Raw genomic sequence first — 19,859 nt, forward strand, 5'->3', positions numbered from 1 at the left:
ATTTGCCACATTTTTTGGCTAGTATTGCCCAGATATCTGCCATATAATTCTATATAATGAAGATAATTTTTTAATGCTGGGTTCTTACTGAGGCCTTTTGAGAACCTATAGAGAGTAATCAAGACGTGGTGGTAAAGCACTAAAAACGCAGATGTACTATCGAGTTGTTTTTTAGCTGCATGAGAGCCATCGATATCAAGAACTATAGTTTGACAGCTGAGAATGGCAAGGGAGATTGACTGAGAATTTGCATTTCTGTTCGTTCAGATTTGGCAAGTCATCATAAATGGTTTAACGCCAGATGAACGCTTCCAAATTGCAGAAATTTAATTTGAAAAAAAAAATCTCTTCGAGAAGTTCATAGAGCACTTGCCATGCAGCGCGCTTAGCAATCTATTGCGAAATCAATTTAGTGACAACTTTCTTTCCAGAAGTGGTCCGGTTTCCATGAGTTCTAACTCCTCTGAATTACTTTAAATGGGGCTATGTTACCAGCAACCAGCAACTCTCAAAGCATTAAAAGCCGATATTCAACTCACCATTTATTTATTGGGAAAAGTTGTAACTCGTTGCCATGGAGGGCATATAACGGATATCATAATAAACAAAAAAAAATGGCATGAAGTCAACTTGTTATCTTCTTCTTCTTCTTCTTTAGTCCTTGGTGAACCATTGCTTAATTCACAACCTTGTGTCATCTGTCTCTATCTAAGGCTACCACGTTCCACCGCCGCACGTTTAGCTTTTCAAGGTCACCTTCCACGTCTTCGAGCTATCTCTTTCTGAGGCGTCCTCTTCTTCGACCTCCAACAGGGCGTAATTCAACTGTCTTTCGACTTGTTCTCTCCTTGGGTATTCTAAACCCGAAACATTTAAATTGGAGCCTACATCCATTCGGAAGTATGTAGGTTCGAATATCCGTACATGAAACGCCAAAATTATAGAATTTTTTTTTCTAATGCCGGTCACCCCTCGGCAGGCAATAACAAGCCTCCAAGTACATTTCTGCATTAAAAAGATCCTCGTAACAAACAATCGGCCCATTGGGAAACCACATCAAGGCGCACGCTACAAATAGAAGGAGGAACTCGGTCAAATACGCAAAATGGATGTAAGAGCCAATTATATATACGAGTATACAGGGCAGTAGGTACTCTTTCCAATAGAGTTTTTTTTGACAGATCACGCGTGAGTACTGTCAATCTAAATATGTAATTTTGTTCAGTATTCATTGACATATCCTCATGGAAATACTTACGCCTAAACAACGTTTATAAATCGTACAATGTTATTACGAAAATCGGCGCCCTGTGAAAAATGTTCATCGTGCGCTCAGGCCAACTTATGGTATTCAGCTAAGAGGTCCATTTTTGGCTTAATGGCTACGTCAGTAAGTAAAATTGTCGTATTTAGGCTTAAGAGCAACCCATTGGCTGAAGCCACTCAAGAGCAGCTATTACATCCATTGAAAACAGCCATTCGGTGCAGACTCTGCGCTGGAGGAATCATCGATCCATATTTCTTCAAAGACGAGGCTACCGCCAATGTAACAGGGAATGGCGAACGCTATCGTGCCATGATAGATGCATTTTTGAAGGTCGTGATGTCTACAATACTTGGTTCTAACGAAACGGCGCTACTTGCAATACAACCCGTGAAACAATGGATTTACTGCGTCGTTGTTTCGGTAAACAATTTTTCTCTCGTCGCAGTCCAGTGTGTTGGCCACCAAGATCGTGTGATATCACACCTTTGGACTTTTATTTGTGGAGGTATGTAAGGTCTAAATGATTTGTGAATAAACCAGCTTCGATTGAGGCCTTAGAAGCCAACATTACTAAAGTTATTTACGAGATATTGACTGAAGTCCTCCAGCGAGTCATTCAAAATTCGATTCGTTGGATGCCCGAATTACGGCGTAGTTGCGGTCAACATTTGAAAGGGATTATTGGTAAAAAATAAATATCATGAATAGCTCTACACAAAAAAATAATAAATATTGCCCAATCAATTTGCATTTTCGTTGTTTTATTTCAATTTAAAGTCCATACATTTTTTGTTAGATGTTTAGCCGAGCTCCTCCTCCGATAGTGTGTGTCTAATCGTTGTTCCACAAATGGAGGGACCTGTAGCTCTATACCGCCTACGAATGGTAGATAGTTTTTATGAGGAGGTCTTTTGTGGCGGAAATACACTCGAAGATTTGCCATTGCCTACGAAGGAGTGACTGCTATTAAAAAAATAATATTCTTCGTCACGTTGTTGAAAAAAAAAAAATTGTAAATGAATTTCCCTTCTTCAATTTGAAGTTCTAAAATTTATTTATTTCTATTTTAAGGGAACTGAACTATATAATAAATTCAACCAAATCGGCCGAACTAAGGGATAAAATTTAAGAGCTGAAACTTAATAAATCTTTATCATATATTTATAGCCATTACCGAGACAGCACAACCCATTTGGTGGCATCCAGTCCGTGCTTCTCTTCTTATTCTTCAATTTTTTTTTTTTTTGGTACTCGCCTTCACTTTCGTTACTATTAGTTGTTTTTTCAGTATCTAATACAATTTATAACACAATTACATAATAAATGAAAAGCAACAAAAATTTCGATCACAGACTATGAATTTAATTTGAGGAAGTGCTGCAGGAATTCGTTGACTATCGCAGTAAACAACCAAGAAATATGGCGGTTTAAGAAAATTAACTTACAAGTCACTTTTTTGAATTAAAAATTTACTTTTATAAGGTACTAGGTACTTCCCGGACTGGTGGACTATGCACTCCCGCCTATACTTACCATTACATCGTTTACGACCCTCCTACCCTCAAGGGAAGAGTGGGAACGAGACGACGTGAGATAGGGCGAGTCCATCCATGTATACACAGATGGCTCAAAGCTCGAGGGCAGGGTGGGCGCAGGTGTATATTCTGAACATCTGGGGATCTCCTTCAGTTTTCGGCTCCCCGACTACTGTAGTGTCTTTCAGGCAGAACTGATGGCAATAATAAAAGCCGCGACACTGATACAGTGTGATGCGATATCCGGAAATGATATCTAAATTTTCAGTGATAGCCAAGCGGCGATAAAATCCCTCACAAAACAGTCGACATGGCTCCAAAGTAGCCATGAAATGGCGCACACCTCTTAACGAGATGGCTGAGTCATTTCACCTAAAGGTAACATGGGTTCCTGGCCATCGCGACATTGAGGGTAACTGTAGAGCCGATGAACTAGCAAGACTCGGCACTAAATTGTCTGATGAGCACATGGAGCACATAGGGATACCCTTACAAACATCCTTGAAGAAATTGTAAAGAAAGCAAACGAAAGATGGCGAAATGAAGCAACCTGCAAAATCGCCCGTCAACTATGGCCGACTCTAAATGCTAAACGCACAGAATCTCTGCTAAGCCAAAATAAACACAGTCTTAGCACACTGATTTCAGTCACAACGGGGCACTGCCTAATAGGTGGGCATGCCCAAAGGATGGGTGTGCAAACACATGACTTCTGTAGAAGTTGTCTAGATGAGGACGAGGAAGAGACAATCTCGCACCTACTGTGCCACTGCCCTGCTCTATCCAGACGCAGGTTTACTCTTCTGGGTAGACAATTTTTTAATGAGTTAGAAGAACTCAGTTCTATAGAAATCAGAGATATTTTAAAATTTTTGAAAAACACACACTGGTTTTAGGAGAGATAGAGACAAGCTCCCACGCGGCATCACAATGGGCTATGAGCCTGAGTGTGTCCCACAGGACAACCGCTTCAACCTAACCTAACCTAAGGTACTTTATTTTCACAGTGCAACCACTTTAGCATAGGTTTCATAAATTATTCAATTATGCAGACTTGCTGTCTGAGTATGTAGACTCCTTAATGTTATACAATTCGCTGTAATTTGAACACAAAAATCAACACAACCTCCAGCTTTGGGAATTTTATAGTACCACGAGAAACAGATGCTTGCCATTTGCAGAGTGGCAAGGCCAAATGATTCAGTGGAATGGCATGAGTAGCCATCCATGTACTTGTATGAATATTTAAGCATTTTTAAGCGAAACAATCAAGCGAACAGCGAAATGTTTTGTAATCACAGAGGACAAATTTTGTGAACAAACAGACAACACAATTAGGTTAGACACTCGCAAATATGTAGGCTACATTCCGCTATTGTAGGTCAGCATCACTATGCGAGTTTAAATAAAAAAATACTTATTTCACTACTCACCACCGCTCCTCCATGCCCTCCATTTTTATGTCCGGTATATTCGGTATTTTCTTATTCAAATACTGCGAAGAAATTTTCAGCAACGACTCACTATAGGATTTTTCGATGGCAGACCGTTTGATGGTGAATTGTCGAATGTCCTCGAGCAGATCGCATTCATGTTGGTTTTTTAATTGCAACTTGGCCACTTGCTCTGTGTGTAAATTCTTCAAGAATTTCACATAATTTCCCTGTTGAGAATAAGCGTGGGAAAAGACATTTAATGAGAAAGTTAAGGCAATCGCAAATTCAATATAATAAATTAAATGCGTATATTCATAAGACTATTGAAGACATTATCGCAAGCTTAAAAAGAAAACATATTTACTTAAAAGGCAAACGTATTCATTGTTTTTTGCATGCATTCTAGCAAAGAAAGTAACTACATTTTTTAAATTTAGTACCGATACTTAATTATGAAGCATGCGAGCTAGAACTCAATGCCACGTCTTCTAGGGTGTTATGGCTTTCAGCGCTTTATTCAGCTAGAGTTCCATTGCTAAAGTCCTTCCAGGCTTGGCCGCTTATGCCTCAAAATCAAAATTACTGCAACTATGTATATAAAAGCACCTCTACAAGCGAAGTTCGAAACGCTGAAAGGACTGGTGCGAAATTCTAGCTTCAAAGATACCATCTCTGGAATGCTTGGTATGAAGTTCTAGCTTTTGGTTGATAGATGCCGAGGTGTGCATGCATTTAATTTCGCCGCAAAAAAGCGCTAAACAAAATACTTTGTTTTTAAATTTGTATGGCTATTTTGTTTTTTATTCTGGATGCATTTAAAAAACATTATTGTTTTCACAATTGATTTCGCGACTCCAGTGGTCCACAGAAATGTCAGCACAGTATTTTTCAAACTCATGAGTTTCAGTATCAAAATTAAATTTCAGTATGGAGCGGGTGTTTATTTTAGATAAATAGAAATTTCGATGGAGCAATTTTTAAATTCACCTGTATACCCTTCTACGCAGTGCAGTGCGCACAATCCTGTACATATATATGTACGTTCTTATGGATAATATTCTTCAATATTGAGCGAAGGCAGTCGAAATGGGTATAGCCACAGACCCGAATTTGATGGTTCGACGCCACACCTAAAAACTCAACTCTTGCCCTTACTCTAGAAGAAGACTTCGATTAAAATTTTGGCCTATGGACGTATAAGAATCAACGGCAGCGGGAACTCAAGCTTTTATGGTTTTTGTAAGTGAGTTTTTGCAAGTCCGTCAAGTTATTGGGATACCCTGAAAGAAAAGCATCGTTTGACGATTTGGAAACGAAAATTCTGTGTCTTATTGGCGAGACAAGGACGGATTTTTGAAAAGTGATACGAAAAAACGCAGTACGAAAAAACTTAAGTGCCGGCCATTTCTATAAAAAAAAGTATTTATACAGTCTGTGTCAGAAAAAAGGAACCGCGATTATTCATGAAATATAAAAGATATATATTTACAATTTTTTTACATGGAAGTATGTACAAAATTACGAGTCGCAATTACTCAATAAGCCATGTAGTCTCCATCGCTGGAGTATATCGTGGCATCTTCTCGGCATGTTTGAACCAGCTTTTCAGCGTTGCTCGCAGACAAAGAGGACCAGATTTTGCGAACTTGACGGATGGGTTGCTTTAAATCATGGACTGGCTTTCCGGCAAGATTCGTTTTCATAGTTTCCCACATATTTTCAAAGGGGTTGACGTCTGAGGACCGGGAAGTCCCGTCCAATACTGTGACGCCATTTTCTTGTTTTGTTGTTTCTTAATATGTTTTTCCGAGAGCAGGGGTTTTGACGATTTGGGACGGTTAGATATTTTCGCCTCCTTCAGTCGACATTCGATAGTGTTGATACTCACATCTTTTCCCTTTTTAGCAAGAACTGATCGTGCTTGGCGTAGTCACAAAGAAGAGTCCCGCTTAAAAAGTTGGATGATCACTTTATCCTCCTTTTTTGTCGTCACTCACTTCAAGCCGCGCTCGGAAAAGCGCGCTCAACATTTTTGTACACCTTATACCGCTGATTCCACATCACAACAGACTTATTTGATTACTTTTGCAGCCGCGGCGTAAGATAATTTCGGCTCTTTCGAATGCGTGCATAAAAATACGGTCTCAAAACGTGTCGGGTACTTCTTACGCATTTTTGTCAAAAGGAAGTGATGCTCCCAGTCAAAAAAGGAAGCGATGCTCCCAGTTTTTATAGATTGCAGTGGTATTGTACACCACAAATTTCTACCAGAAGGTTAGACAGATAATAATGACTATTATTTGGACGTTATGAGATGTTTACGTAAAGCAATTCGCCCAAAAAAAGCAAAAAAAAAAGTTAAATAATCATGTACAGTCTCACAGTGCCATCATTACATTTGAATTTTTGACGAAAAACGAAACGAATCCCATCCAACAGCCATCGAATTCACCCCATAAGTCTTTCTGCGAATTGTTTCTGTTTGATCGAGTGAATGAACCACGCGTTTTAACAACTGAAAGGGAGTAATGGAAAAATCGAAGACGGTTCGAATGGGTATAGCGAGTTCCAGAAATATTTCGAAAGTTGGGTCAAATGCAGACATATGTAAGTACACAGTTGATGGAGAGGACTTTGAAGGTGATAATAGAACTTGTGAGGAATAAACTTGTACTTTGAATTTTCTGAATACAAGGTTTGATTGAAAAGTATTGAGCCTTGCCGCGCGGAGCGTCTGCCAAGCGATCAACCGAATCGCCTAGTGGGGGAAAATGATCGTTGGACCTTCCCCTTCCACTAGAAACCGGTCCCAGTTCGCTAGCAACAGTAGTGCAGTCAACATCGCTCGCGCGTGAAAGCTGTTTTAAAAGTGTGCTAGGATTTTGCAGTGGCGAAAGTGCAACTGATCATCTTTTTCGACTCTTGAGGCATCGTCCGCAAGGAGTTTGTACCTCCAGGAAGCACTGTAAGCGCGGCATTTTACAAAAAAGGGCTCCTTCGGCTGAAAAACCGCGTCGCCCGGGTTCGGCCGGACCTCGTTAAGAATTGGACCCTTCATCACGGCAATGCGCCGGTGCACACAGCCTTCCTCTGCACGTCTGCATTAGCCAAGATGGGGGTTCCGGTGCTTCCCCACCCTCCCTACAGCTCAGACCTGTCCCCTCCGGACTTCTTCTGGTTCCCACGCCTGAAAAAAAAACCTAAGGGGAGGCGTTTCGACTTCATCGAGGCGATCTAAAAAACTGTGAGAGCCGAATTGAACGCGATTCAGGCGGATGAGTTTAAAAAATGTTTCCTGCAGTGGATGGACCGCTACCAGCGGTGTATTGACGCTCAAGGGTCCTATTTTGAAGAATGGCTCATTACTTTTCAATCAAAACCTGTATACTAGTATTCTGGGAACTTTTGAACGGACAGTTTTGTGCTTGGTTAAGCCAAAGGTATATATTACAGCGTTCAAAAACGGAAAAAACGCAGAGTGCTGTTTTCAACTGTTTCGTTCTGGTGATATAACCGTCCAGAAGAAAGGGCAAGCTTTGATAAAACCATTGCCAAAAACGGTGATAAAATTAAAGAAATCGTCGAATAGGACCGGAATATGAGACTTATACAACTAAAATTAGATAAATAATTGGCGCCTACACTACTGTTAAGTGTTTGGCGAGGTTCCTCCTCCTATTCTTGACGTGCGTCTTGATGTTTTCGACAGTTTTTCTACAGTTTTAAGCCGACTCCAAATGGCAAATGGTTTTTATGAGAAGCTTTTTTCATCGCAGAAATACTCTAGGCAATTTGCCATTGCCTGCCGAGGGCGAATTCCATTAGAAATAACTTTTTCTATAATTTTGCTGTTTTATGCACGGAGATCCGAACCAATGCACTCCCGAATAGTAGTCATGCTCCAAACCATTCCACTACGGCAGCCGCACCCAAGTCATAAAAGTGTTTGGAATCAATTGCATAAGAATAAATGTAACTATATACGAGAGTATGTTAGTTTCATTGTGAAAATAAATCGAAAAATGTTGAGAACCTTTTAATTCACAAAATTGTAAGAGGCTTTCTGTAAAACACTGAACCGGCCGCCACATTCAAATAAAATATATCTACTTTTTGATTGAATCAAGTTTTGATAAACGCTATTTCTAATGCGGTTGCATGAGGCTCATAAAAAATTGTATTCAGTGCCAAGTTCAACTTAGATTAATTTTTACTAGGAAACGCAGTGATATATAAAAGTGTTATTATTATATATGTGTTCGTGCGAATGACAACAAAATAAAGCGATTAAATAAATAGTGTGAATGTATTACAATTTTCCGTGTATTAAAAAACTTGGTTTGTGGGCCAAGCAAACCTGGAAAGGGGAGGACGAAAAAGAGTAAAACAATTCGGGCAAACTACTTCTTCGACTAAGCGCTCTATGTTAGTAAGTACGACTGAGAAAGAATATCCAAATAAACCGAAATAAAAACGGAAGTAAAATATCGCTTGGGTGTTGCTCAGAAAATCTTTTCCACTTCATGTTACTATTAAACGAATACAACAACAACAAAACACAATCACCGCATAGTAAGTGACAACATGGAGAAAGTGACAAAAAGAGAACAAAACACGGCTACAAAGGTAAACACACATTAACACGAGTAAAACGTATACATATGTATGTGCATATATGTAAGTACATGTGTACACACATATTTTCAGCCGAGTTCGTGGGAGCGGAAACTTACCTTGCGTGGCGGGGGCTGCATTTTCGAGTGTTTTTTCGTAATTGCACTCAGTGCAATCACTTCAAAGTATCTTAAGAATTGTTTCCCCGATAAATGTATATATATGCTATTTTTTTGTTTTTTGTTTTGTTAATGCGTTGATGCCGCAGTTGATCGAATATTATTGATTTTTGTTTTTACTTTTTCCTAATAGCAGACTTCTTTCAAATTAAATGGAGGCATGATAACTAAAGGCAGTGTAGAATAAAACGTGGAATATGTCGAAAGAATAAAAGAAAAAGAAAACACAATAATGAGACACAAAATTCATTTGCTCAGCATAAAGCACTGGTATTTGTGTTTTTTTCTTTCAAATTTTTTTTTTTTTTATGAAAAATACTGTGGCAAAGTAGGGGATTGGGTATGTACAATGATACAAGGACTGTGTTAAAGGATATATTGCGCGTTAGACACTTTTCGAACGATTATATAAGCGCACATTTAGTAGACCGAAATGCTGTGCAGACTCACGGCACTTAGAGCGCTTAAAAAATACATACATATGCGAAAATAGCGAATTATGTAGCAGCATAGCATAGCACTTAGAGAGGCAATTAATTCATATACACTTTTTATGTTATGAGCTTGAGTAGAAATGCAAATTTGTTGAAAAATATATCACAGCGCGTATGTATTTTTATTTTTTATTTAATTTTTCTTTAATTTTTGTTTTAAGACAATTTTTTTTTTTGTTTCAATTTATTTTAATTAAAGTTCTTTTTTGTGTAATTTGCATGCATTTTCTGTAGAGTATTTATATATTATTCTTTTGAAGTTAGCTCTGCTCAAATATATATCTATGTATATTTTTTCAGCGCAAGCTTCTACTTGGAATACCCAAAAAACACATTTGTGAATTGATTATTTATTTATTGAATGTTTAATCAGAATTCAAAAATATTTCTTCACACTAGCAAATTTATGGAAATGTGCGATTATTTAAAATAGAATGTATGCTAACACTTCTCTTCGACATATCCACTTCGTTGTGTTGTTGTTTTTTCATTTAAATATAATTCTTTTTAAATACTTCTCCTTAGCACTGTAGATATCCACACTTTTCTTCTACTCTTATTTGAATTTTATTTTTTATTTTATTTCTATTTTTGTCTTAAAATGCAATATTCTTCACCAACATAGGAAATTTCGTCAGCGAAAAATTCGGTCGCACTGTCAGAAAATATCTGATTTTTCCTGCGTACTTATCGATTTCGTGTCGTTGCAATGAAAATTTCTTCTTCCACTTTTCTCATTGGAAGTTCAAGCAACACACTCGCACGTACATCAATGCATATAAATGTACATACATACATACATACACACAAATGAGTATAAGTGGCTAAGCGTGTGGTTATATATTTCCTGGCTATTCCCCAGACTAAGCGACTGGATGTCTGGCTACTACGTTGCTCTCCCTACTAACTGAGCATTCACACAGTTAGCTTTACGAGAGCTCTATGAACGCCTAAGCTTACCAATCTTTGCCAACAAATGTACTTTAAGCTCTCAATTCCTTTACACAGCACTTCCAGCACAGATTGTTTATTAGCTGGTCTATTGTGGACATTTGTAAGCATCGGATATTCAACCAAATATATATATGTTTGATTATGCGCATACATACATACATATGTACAAAGCTACACACATCCATTTCTTTGCATAACAAGTGGCGTTCAGTAGAAACCATTCATTCTTGTGACAGTTGGAAAGAAATAGTGGTGCTTCCAACCTACACTTCAATGAGCGCATGCGCAATTAATATCCTTTGGCCACAATTTGCTCTGGCTGTGCTCTCTGTGTGACAGGGAAATCCTTTCTCTCTAAATTTTTGTTGTTTTCACTTTTAATCCATTGCCTATTTATAGCCATCATCCATCCAGCTGTACATTTTACCCAACGTGCCTATATGCTTGTTGTTTCTGTGTTCGAACGCTTATCGCGATGTCATCAAGATTCCATAATTCAAGTTGCGTGGCGATGAGATAATATGCACACTAATAATTGCTTTATGGTTAGTTGCCGCTATGGAATTTAATTGGCTTATTTACTACAGGGGTCAATAAATCGTCAAAGTAAAAGTGAATGTAATGCCATCGCCCTCTGATATATTACATAAACTTGATTTTCTTTTATAATATAATATTATACAAAAAAAAGGAAAAACATATATCACTTTATTGACACGACTGCAACTGCTAGCAAAAACGATTTAACTGTGGCACTTTTGAGAAATTATACAATATTGCTTCATCATGATCAAAATGTGCTACCATTGAGTAGTTGGGTTCTTGAGTGAAAAAACGTTTTATCAGCTACTATGTGAATAAGTCAGCACTTATCGAGTGGCTGCGATAAGACAACAAATTTCAATTCATATGCGTACGTACGTACATATACGTTATTTGTATACCCCAATAACAACTGAAATAAATATATAATATTTATACATAAATATGTACATAATTGGTTCGTGCATCCTGTGATATATATTTGGACGCATAACTACTTCAACCTGTGGCGGAAGTCTTCAGTAGCATTAATTTGCTTATACATATAATATTTTACATTTTTTATTTAACAATTATAGTTCTAATTTTAAACTTAAAGCTTTTTGAATTTTAAACAAAACTTGAACATTAAAAAACTAAAAACATATTTCACTATCAATTAAAAGTTACATATTATTGTACTTTCACAATAAATCTTAAATACTACAGCAGAATCAGTTTGTGAGGTTGCACATATATGACTTCCTTAGATGCTACACCATCTTCCTTTTCAATCGTATATGGTTTAATATTCGCATCAATAAACCCTTCTATTATGCTTCCTACTTTTATATGCGCCGCCATATCCGCATCAAGAATAACGCGCGCAGTAGCTGCGGCACAATCACCAGCAGCAGCCTCATCGCGCTGTTCGAACTGCACTGTGGCCATGTGCACACCGTAGGCTTGATTTAGCTGTAACACACGCATTCGTGTTCCCGTTTGTAGTCCCAAATGCTGATCGTGTTGCAAGAAATTCTGCTCTATACGGTTCGCTTCTTCCAGTTTTTGCAAACGTTCTAAATAACTTCCTCGAATGCAACGTTTCAACTTCTTTTTTTTCTTAAATGCTGTTGGTCGAATCGTTTTGGCTGCAGCATTTTCACGTTCGATTAACGCAACCAATAATTCCAATTCTGTGGGCGCTGAGCTTTTCTGAGTTGCCACAGCACTACAACCCTGCGATTTTTTTGGCGAACCAGACTCAGATGAAGATGAAGACCATTCAATAGATGTTCCGTCGGATATTTGTGATGATATATGATTTATAGAATGGATATTGCTACCGTGGCCAAACGAGGTATTACCTGTTGTAGAGCTACTTCGATTTCGCAGTGTTGCAAAAGTTTTACGCACTTTGCACCATGGTGAGTGGGGCGCACTGCTAACAACCTTTAAAGGAGCATTTTTGGTACCCAATATAGTTCGATCCTTATTTAGTCTGCTCAAACTGCGCTTAATACTTAAGCTTGGCAGTTTTGTTTTTCTTGCTGAGCCGTGGCATTTCCTACTAACTGGTGTTATTGAATTTCGGTCAGTAAAACTTTTATTCAGAAAACTTTGGCAATTCTCTGTTCCCAACTCGTCCTCACTACTCCATGTTATGTCCAATGATGTGTGCCCACTTGACCCAGAGCGTTTAAGATTCGAACACACGATTGCTCCATTCTCTTCGTCACTACTACAGTCGGATATTCTGAGTTCAGTAAGTTCTTTCCTGTGATGTTGCGTGTACTCCATTAGCTCATATCTCACAATTCTAAGAATGATGCACTAATATTTTCGACTAGTTGTTGATAAACAATTCTGATATGCTTTTTGTAAATACATTGTTTACCTCTTTGACAGATATCACGAATTCATATGACATTAGCAGAGTTGCCATAGCTACCCAACCTTGCTTGGAAGTTTCAGACGTAGATGTCGCTGGGGCATGTTTAATTAGAGTTGAGACATTTAAGGCTTTTAAACCTTGATCAGAAATGCCTGGACAGCGGGTAACGAGTTGACGGGTACTCGCTGTCAAAATTAGAATGTTAATATATTAATAACATAAAATTGCATGAAATTGCGGCGAGAACAGATTTCTTACTGCAGGTTAATTTTACGGCGCGAAAATATTTATATTCATTTAAATACTCTCCACCACGTTGAGGACCCAGGATTGCTTTACTGATCACTTGTTGACATTTAGAAAGATTTTTTTTGTGTGTAGCAATGAAGCTCAATGAGTTGCTTCACAAATATAGCAAGCGAAAAGATTTCACTACAAAAATTAATTTCGGTGTAACCAAAAATGTCAGCTGAAAACCGTCCCGCCGCAATAATGATTTCCGTTCAAGATTGGAAAATTGGAAGAGTATGTTTTTATTGTTACTATAACAATAAGCATGCTTTATTTGACTATCACAAGCTATCAGCTATAATAAGTTCACTACTTCATTATCTACTTGTTTGAGCTTAACTCCCAATCCGTAATTAAAAAGCGATATTAACCAAGTAAAATCAAAAAACGGCTGTAGTGATTTTTAGGCTTCAAGAAAAAGGAATCAAACTCTAAATAAAAAAGACAAAGATATCAATTTATGGCAACTATTTGTGCAATCCTGATAAACCGTATTTTGTATAATTTATATTTAACATATTTAACTCAACCAAGAACAATTGACAACTACGCGGTAGTACGGAAGAAAAAGTTCCTCTCTACATTGTATGAAATCCCCCTAACCATTAACTAATAAAATGTACATTTGATGTAGAGCAAATTGAGTTTTTAGGTCATTTAGAATGAACTGAAGGAATCAGATCTACAGTGGCTAAAGTAAAGGCCATATATGCATTTTCCTTGCCGAAATTCGAGTTCGAGCTTCAACGGATTCTGGTAAAGGGAAACTTGTGACAAAGGTGCATACCGCATACAATTGTTCATCAACAATAGCTTTACGAGTAGCTCGAGCACCATCAGCCGGCATCGTATTATGCACTGATGCTAGTGACAGCGCATGGGTCCAGTAATACGCCAAATTGTTGGCATACTTCACGTGCCAGTGGCAGCAAACATTACCACAAGTGCACTGTCGCAAATTAACTCGGTTCCCTATGGTCTACCAGGAAAAAGCTAAGCGGCAGTTAACTTGAGCTAACCTCCAAAAACTTATGTGGTCAAATAACACAGACCGGCAATTCAATAAAATTAAGTTGCCCGCATATTCAATTCCTATCACATACGACGTGTCAAGTAACGGAGTTCGCCCTTACATATCACAACGGCAAATCATTACTACAAAACTTTACAACATTGCGCACCCTGGAAAAAATTCAACTACACGGTGAGTGAGCAGCAGTTAGTATGGGACAATATAGAGGTTGACTTTGGGCGCGTTGTAATGCTACCTTCGGGGAGATTCGACCATCTCAATATCGAAATTGTTGGTCCTCGCCACCTCCAAATGGGATAGCTGGATACATAAACGCAGACACGATTGCTCTCGCCCTACTTAATGATTTGATACAAAATTGCCACATATTATATAAATATGTACCTTATAATTGGTGCATACACACTGTTTGGGTGTTCGGCCGAGCTCCTCCTCCTATTTGAGGTGTGCGTCTTGCTGTTGTTCCACAAATGGAGGGGCCTACAGTTTCAATTATTACGATTACGAACAGCAGATATAAAAGGGTTTCCAATAACATGTGTTATCTATCGCTATCGAGAGATGATTAATGCTTTTTTAAACCCGAAATTGCATTTATTTTCAACAAGACGGCGCTACGTGCCACACAAGCTAGGAAACCATTGATCTTTTACGGGAAAAGTTCCCGGACCGTGTCCGAAGAGGTGATCACAATTGACCACCGAGATCTTGTGACTTAACACCTTGTGACGTTTTTCTTTGGGTCCACGTGAAAGGGAAGGTCTACGCCAACAGCGCAGGGTCGATTCAAGACCTTAAAGATGGAATTCGTGAGGCTACCGAGGACATTGGGAAGCCACTTTGCGATTCGGTTATGGAAAATTTCATGAACAGGATATTGTCCGGTAGGCGTGGACGTGGTGTCCATTTGCCTGATGTTATTTTCCACTATTAACGGCATACCTTCCTCTTTATAATGAAATGAACATCCGATCAATATGAAAATAGCACCTTTTATTGGTAAACCCTTTATTTTATTTTTTTTTTATGAGGAAAAAATTTCATCATGCCCTTGACAATTTCAGCCGACCAACGTAGCCGATTTGAGCTTACACTATTTGAGTAATTATTGAAAGCATTGGACATATCCCATTTGTGGACAACAGCTCACCAACCACACTCGAAGGGCTTGATAGAACTTGAAAGCAGTGATTATAGGTATGTAGAAATTCATGCAACTGGTATTATCAACTTCCACTTATCCCTACCTGCACTCCCACCAATATAAGCAATCGAATAACTCTGATATTAAAGCATATGCGGTTGTTGCTTTCAGCACTAACATCAGACTTCCAGGCAACATGTCCGAAACACGTAAGACGACATCTCCATCGGACTTCATTCAGAATTTGTCAGTTGTATACTAGGGTTGCTATTTATGTTTCCGACCTAACAATGTTAAATTGAAAATTGGTGATTTTATTGTTTTTCAAAATATTCTCCATGATGAGGAATATACTTTTGCTTTGATTTAAAACAACTTTCGAAGCGGTTAATCCAGCCGTATTTCCAGGCGAACACAAATAGTCCTACAAACTCATTAAAGCTAAGCCAGTAAACGTAAGAGCTCATTTGTAAACATGTAATTATCTTGTTTGTTTTGTCATTCGAACTTTTATCTGTTGAAGCATTGTTCGGAGAGTTATTTGATTATCAATTAAGTCATACTAATTTACGGGCCACCATATGCGTATGCGTAATTATTGTCCCTACTTGTGGGTGTAATTTGTGAATAACATTTTAATTACAGTGACTTGGGTATGTGGGAAAATATGTATTTGCAAATGTAAATATGTATAGAAACGCATATGTAGCATGAGAACAACTTTTCTAATCCGCAGTTAATTGGTTTCATTTATGCTGGTACTCTTTACTTCTATTCTTCTTCAAAACACAAACTGTTTGGGTAAGTTATTTTGAAAATCAAACAATTATATTCAAATTATATGGCTTGATTGATAAACTTGCTAGCCAACAGATATGCATATGTACGTATAAGTAAAAGTGCACACCTGGAATTTTGTAATTGCGAATCGTAGCTTAGCACGCAATACCATCTTCAAGACAAATGCAATAATCGTACTCCGTATAACTCGAATAGATAAAAATTTAAGTTTGTTCAAGCCATGTTTATGAGGCTCAACACTATTTACTTAAGTTCAATTAACAAAAAGAAAAAAACCGTTAATGGAAATTCCGCGTATAAGAACATTGCCCGAAATTTGATAGCCACGTCAGGTATAATTTTCCTTGCAGCCTCTAGTTAGTAGTACAGGGTCCGGCACTCTAAGTCTAACCAACCAATGACAGTCCAGAATATTATTTAAAAGCGCGCGGAAGCATTTTGCCGAGAGTAAACGCGAAAAAAGAAAATCAGTAATGGATTACGTATAGTGATAGTGTGGTTGCATTATATTTGGCTAGAAAATCTCAACCAGCGATTGTTCGTCAGCTCGAGCACCTTAAACTAAATAGAGTTTTTGTTTATCGAACCATTACCCGTTACAAGTTACAATAATACTGGTAGCATCGCGAAACGTCATGGAGGTGGTCATCAAAAGACTGCAACGTCACGTGAAATGGTTCAAAGAGTGAAGAAGCGACTTGAGTGAAATCCCCGACGAAGTCCTAATCAAATGGCGAAAGAACTGAAAATATCTGACCTCAGCAGCCGCCGCATACTGAATAATGATCTCAAAGTGGAGCCTTACAAGATCCAAAAGGCGCATGATCTCGACTTGAGGAGCGAAAGAGTTACTTCGCTTGGCCGAAAGCGGGCAATTTCCGAACTTTGTGTTTTCTGACGAGAAAATTTTTCAAATTGAGAAATTTTTAAACTCCCAAAATACCTGCAAGTCACATTCGGGCAGCTTGCGATTCCTTTCCAGACCGTCTCAAGGTCTTAATAAAGACAAAAGATGGTCATATCGAGCAAAAGTAAATTGATTTTTAATTGTATATCATTTGCACACATTTTTTACTTTGAATTGAATAAACGTAATTTTCCAAAACTGAATTTATGGCTTTTTCAATTGCCGGACCTTCGAGTGCCGGACCCTGTTTTTCCTCAGGGCGGTTTAATAAAACTCAATATTAGCACCAATTGACAATTAGACCCATACAATTTTTGTTTTTAATTCGATGAATATAATGGACCTAAGGAAAATCGCATTGCGGTGATTGCATCACAGAAGTGTGGCAAAAGTGCAATTGAAATTTACAAATTGCTGAAAAAATTTAATATTTCGATAATGTTTGTTTGCCGTTCGATCGCCGTACCGTACGATCAATCGTTTTTTTCCAAACGTTTGAAGTGACAGATAAAAAAAGAGTGGTCGTACTCGCGATGTTCAAACAAGTGCAGCCATAAAAGTCCTTCGAGAAAGGATTCGAAAAAACTCCCAAGAAAGCAGAAAATTATGTCCAGGTGCTTTTTTGAAATTAGCAGAGGAGCTAGAAGAGTGAGGGACGAGAACCCGAAACCTGTGAAAACCGGTCATATTGGGTAAAATAAATCCATTATTTTCAGGGTAGATGGTTGTAGGGAGCGATATCTCTTAAATTCGTGATGGAACAATTTAAAGTTTTGTAATTTCTTGTTCTTTTTCTTGTTCAGTAATTTTTTGATGTTAAAGAAAATGTCGATAAAATCAGAGAAATAATTGAAGTTGATTGGCATGTTAGTAGTCATAGCATCACCTAGAAGCTAAAGATCAACTATAAAACAGTTCTAAACTATTTGCGCAAAAATTCTATGAAAAGCTAAGGGAATTATTTTTTCCCAAACTAATATAATATTTTAACATATTTATGTAGTAGATTGGAGGGATGTCTTTCTGCATTAAAAGTTAGATGGCAGCGCTATTTAAAAAAATATTTTTCTATCAAAGCGTTTTTAAAAATTTCTATTTGATATGCAGTTACCCACTAATATTTAATTATCCCGTGTAATTAGTTAACATAATCGCAATAAATGTTTTTTGGCAGCGCTGTAGTATATTTGTTTTTGCTTCTAACAAATTACAAATTAAACATTTTTTCTTTTGAATGCATCACCGTTTGATTCAAAAATCTGTTTGAATTTCAGCTCTCTTTGACACCATTCGTTTGACACCCATGTTTTATTATTTAATTACGTGTTATAGTTAAGCTACTTTTTCTATTCAAAATTAAGTATCAACGCTACTTAAACATATTTTTTAATACAGTTTTTTTTTTTTTATTTACTTAAACTTTGTCATAAGCTATTATTTTAACTTACCAATCAGCGGTGCCACCGCTGTAAAAAAAAATTACTTTGGGATAAAAGTTTTTTTTAATATTTAAGGGGTTAAATACGTCCAGACTTTAAAAAAAAATCGATTTTTTACTGATTATTACGAGTATTCTTTATAGTTTTAGGCGTATTTTTGTGGAAGCGGATTGTAAAAATTCCATATTGATACAAAGTTATGGTAAAAAATGTAACTGCCCGACAAGAGTTTGATGCGCACGAGTCGCTGTCCTTCATTTGAGGCAGCTGGCCGTTACTTTCGAAGCCTTGTAGCCTGTCGCTTCTTTTGTTATTCTAAAGTATGTATAGAGACGAACCGGCTAAAACACGCACGAATCAAGGCTATGAAAGCAACAAAAGGCGTCAGAACAACTTGTCGACTGGAAAACAATAAACAAGAACAATTGCGTACTGATAAGGAAGGCATACAATATGAAGCTGGAATGGGAGATTAGACGTAAGTAAACAAACTAAATTAAAAATTTCATATTAAGTTCTTGCTTTAAAAGCGCGCGACCTCGAGCGAAATGCACTTGAAAATTTAAACTCGTTTTCCTCGAGCCTTTTTCCGGCACGGTCTGCTTGATAACTCTTCCAGTTTTTAATAGTTTGTCTAGCCGGATTTTTGATATTTTTATTAAAAATTTTTAAACATAATTAAAGAGTGACATTTAAGACGTAAAACGCGTACTTTTTTTTTCAAATGCCGTAAATTGCAAATTTTTTCGCCAGACTATTACTACAAATTTATTTTACAAGAATTTTTTTACTTTTTACAGATCCATCAACATTTCAAGGGGAAATGAGGCAGACCGTGGGTCAACTTTTTTTCACTGTACTTTGATATATCATATGATTTTTTATATACTAATTTTTGTAAAGAAAAATTGAAATACATTTTTTTATAAAGTTTAAGTACTAATAAGCAATGGTAAAATTTTTTACATTTATTTCTATTGATATTCCTTCTAAAATCATTTTTTCTTTTAGCGAATTTTTGGCGCTGCTGGACGTATGTAACCCCTTAACTTTGCTTTGTTACCCCAGTTCTGTTATTAATTTCTGCTTCTTAATAAATTAATCTTTTCGCATGCCAATTATGTGGTAAACCCTTATAAACCAACCATAATTAAAGAAAAAAATATTTAAATCGGTCAAGCAGTTTTTGAGTGATGCTCTCTTGAAGAAATTTTCTGCACTTGTTCTGCAAGAAAAAACATTTCCTATTTAATATTTCTCCCTTGCCATCAATATTGTGGCCTTCAATGTTATTTCCTATTACCTTTACAAAGTCGCTTTTTAAATTTAATTATAAGAAAAAACCAATT

The 19,859-nt window shown here is 37.3% G+C and overlaps 1 protein-coding gene across 14 annotated transcripts in view; it reads right to left on the reverse strand.

Moving 5' to 3' along the window:
• LOC128861699 (protein nervous wreck) overlaps window positions 1-10,234 on the reverse strand; it is a 29,476-nt gene extending 19,242 nt beyond the window's left edge. For 4 of the 14 annotated variants that reach the window (XM_054100025.1, XM_054100038.1, XM_054100034.1 and 1 more), the window contains exons 1-2: window positions 9,972-10,233; window positions 4,236-4,465 (exon numbers count right to left, since the gene is read on the reverse strand). In XM_054100025.1, the coding sequence (XP_053956000.1) occupies window positions 4,236-4,465; window positions 9,972-10,016 (275 nt within the window). In that variant the 5' untranslated portion in view covers window positions 10,017-10,233. Of the gene's footprint in view, window positions 1-4,235; window positions 4,466-8,971; window positions 9,199-9,971 lie in introns of all 14 variants that reach the window. The other 10 variants (XM_054100032.1, XM_054100030.1, XM_054100029.1 and 7 more) reach the window with 10 other exon arrangements.
• Between the last annotated feature and the right edge of the window lie 9,625 nt (window positions 10,235-19,859).

Source organism: Anastrepha ludens, chromosome 4, assembly GCF_028408465.1.
Source record: "Anastrepha ludens isolate Willacy chromosome 4, idAnaLude1.1, whole genome shotgun sequence".
Classification (NCBI taxonomy): Eukaryota; Metazoa; Arthropoda; class Insecta; order Diptera; family Tephritidae; genus Anastrepha; species Anastrepha ludens.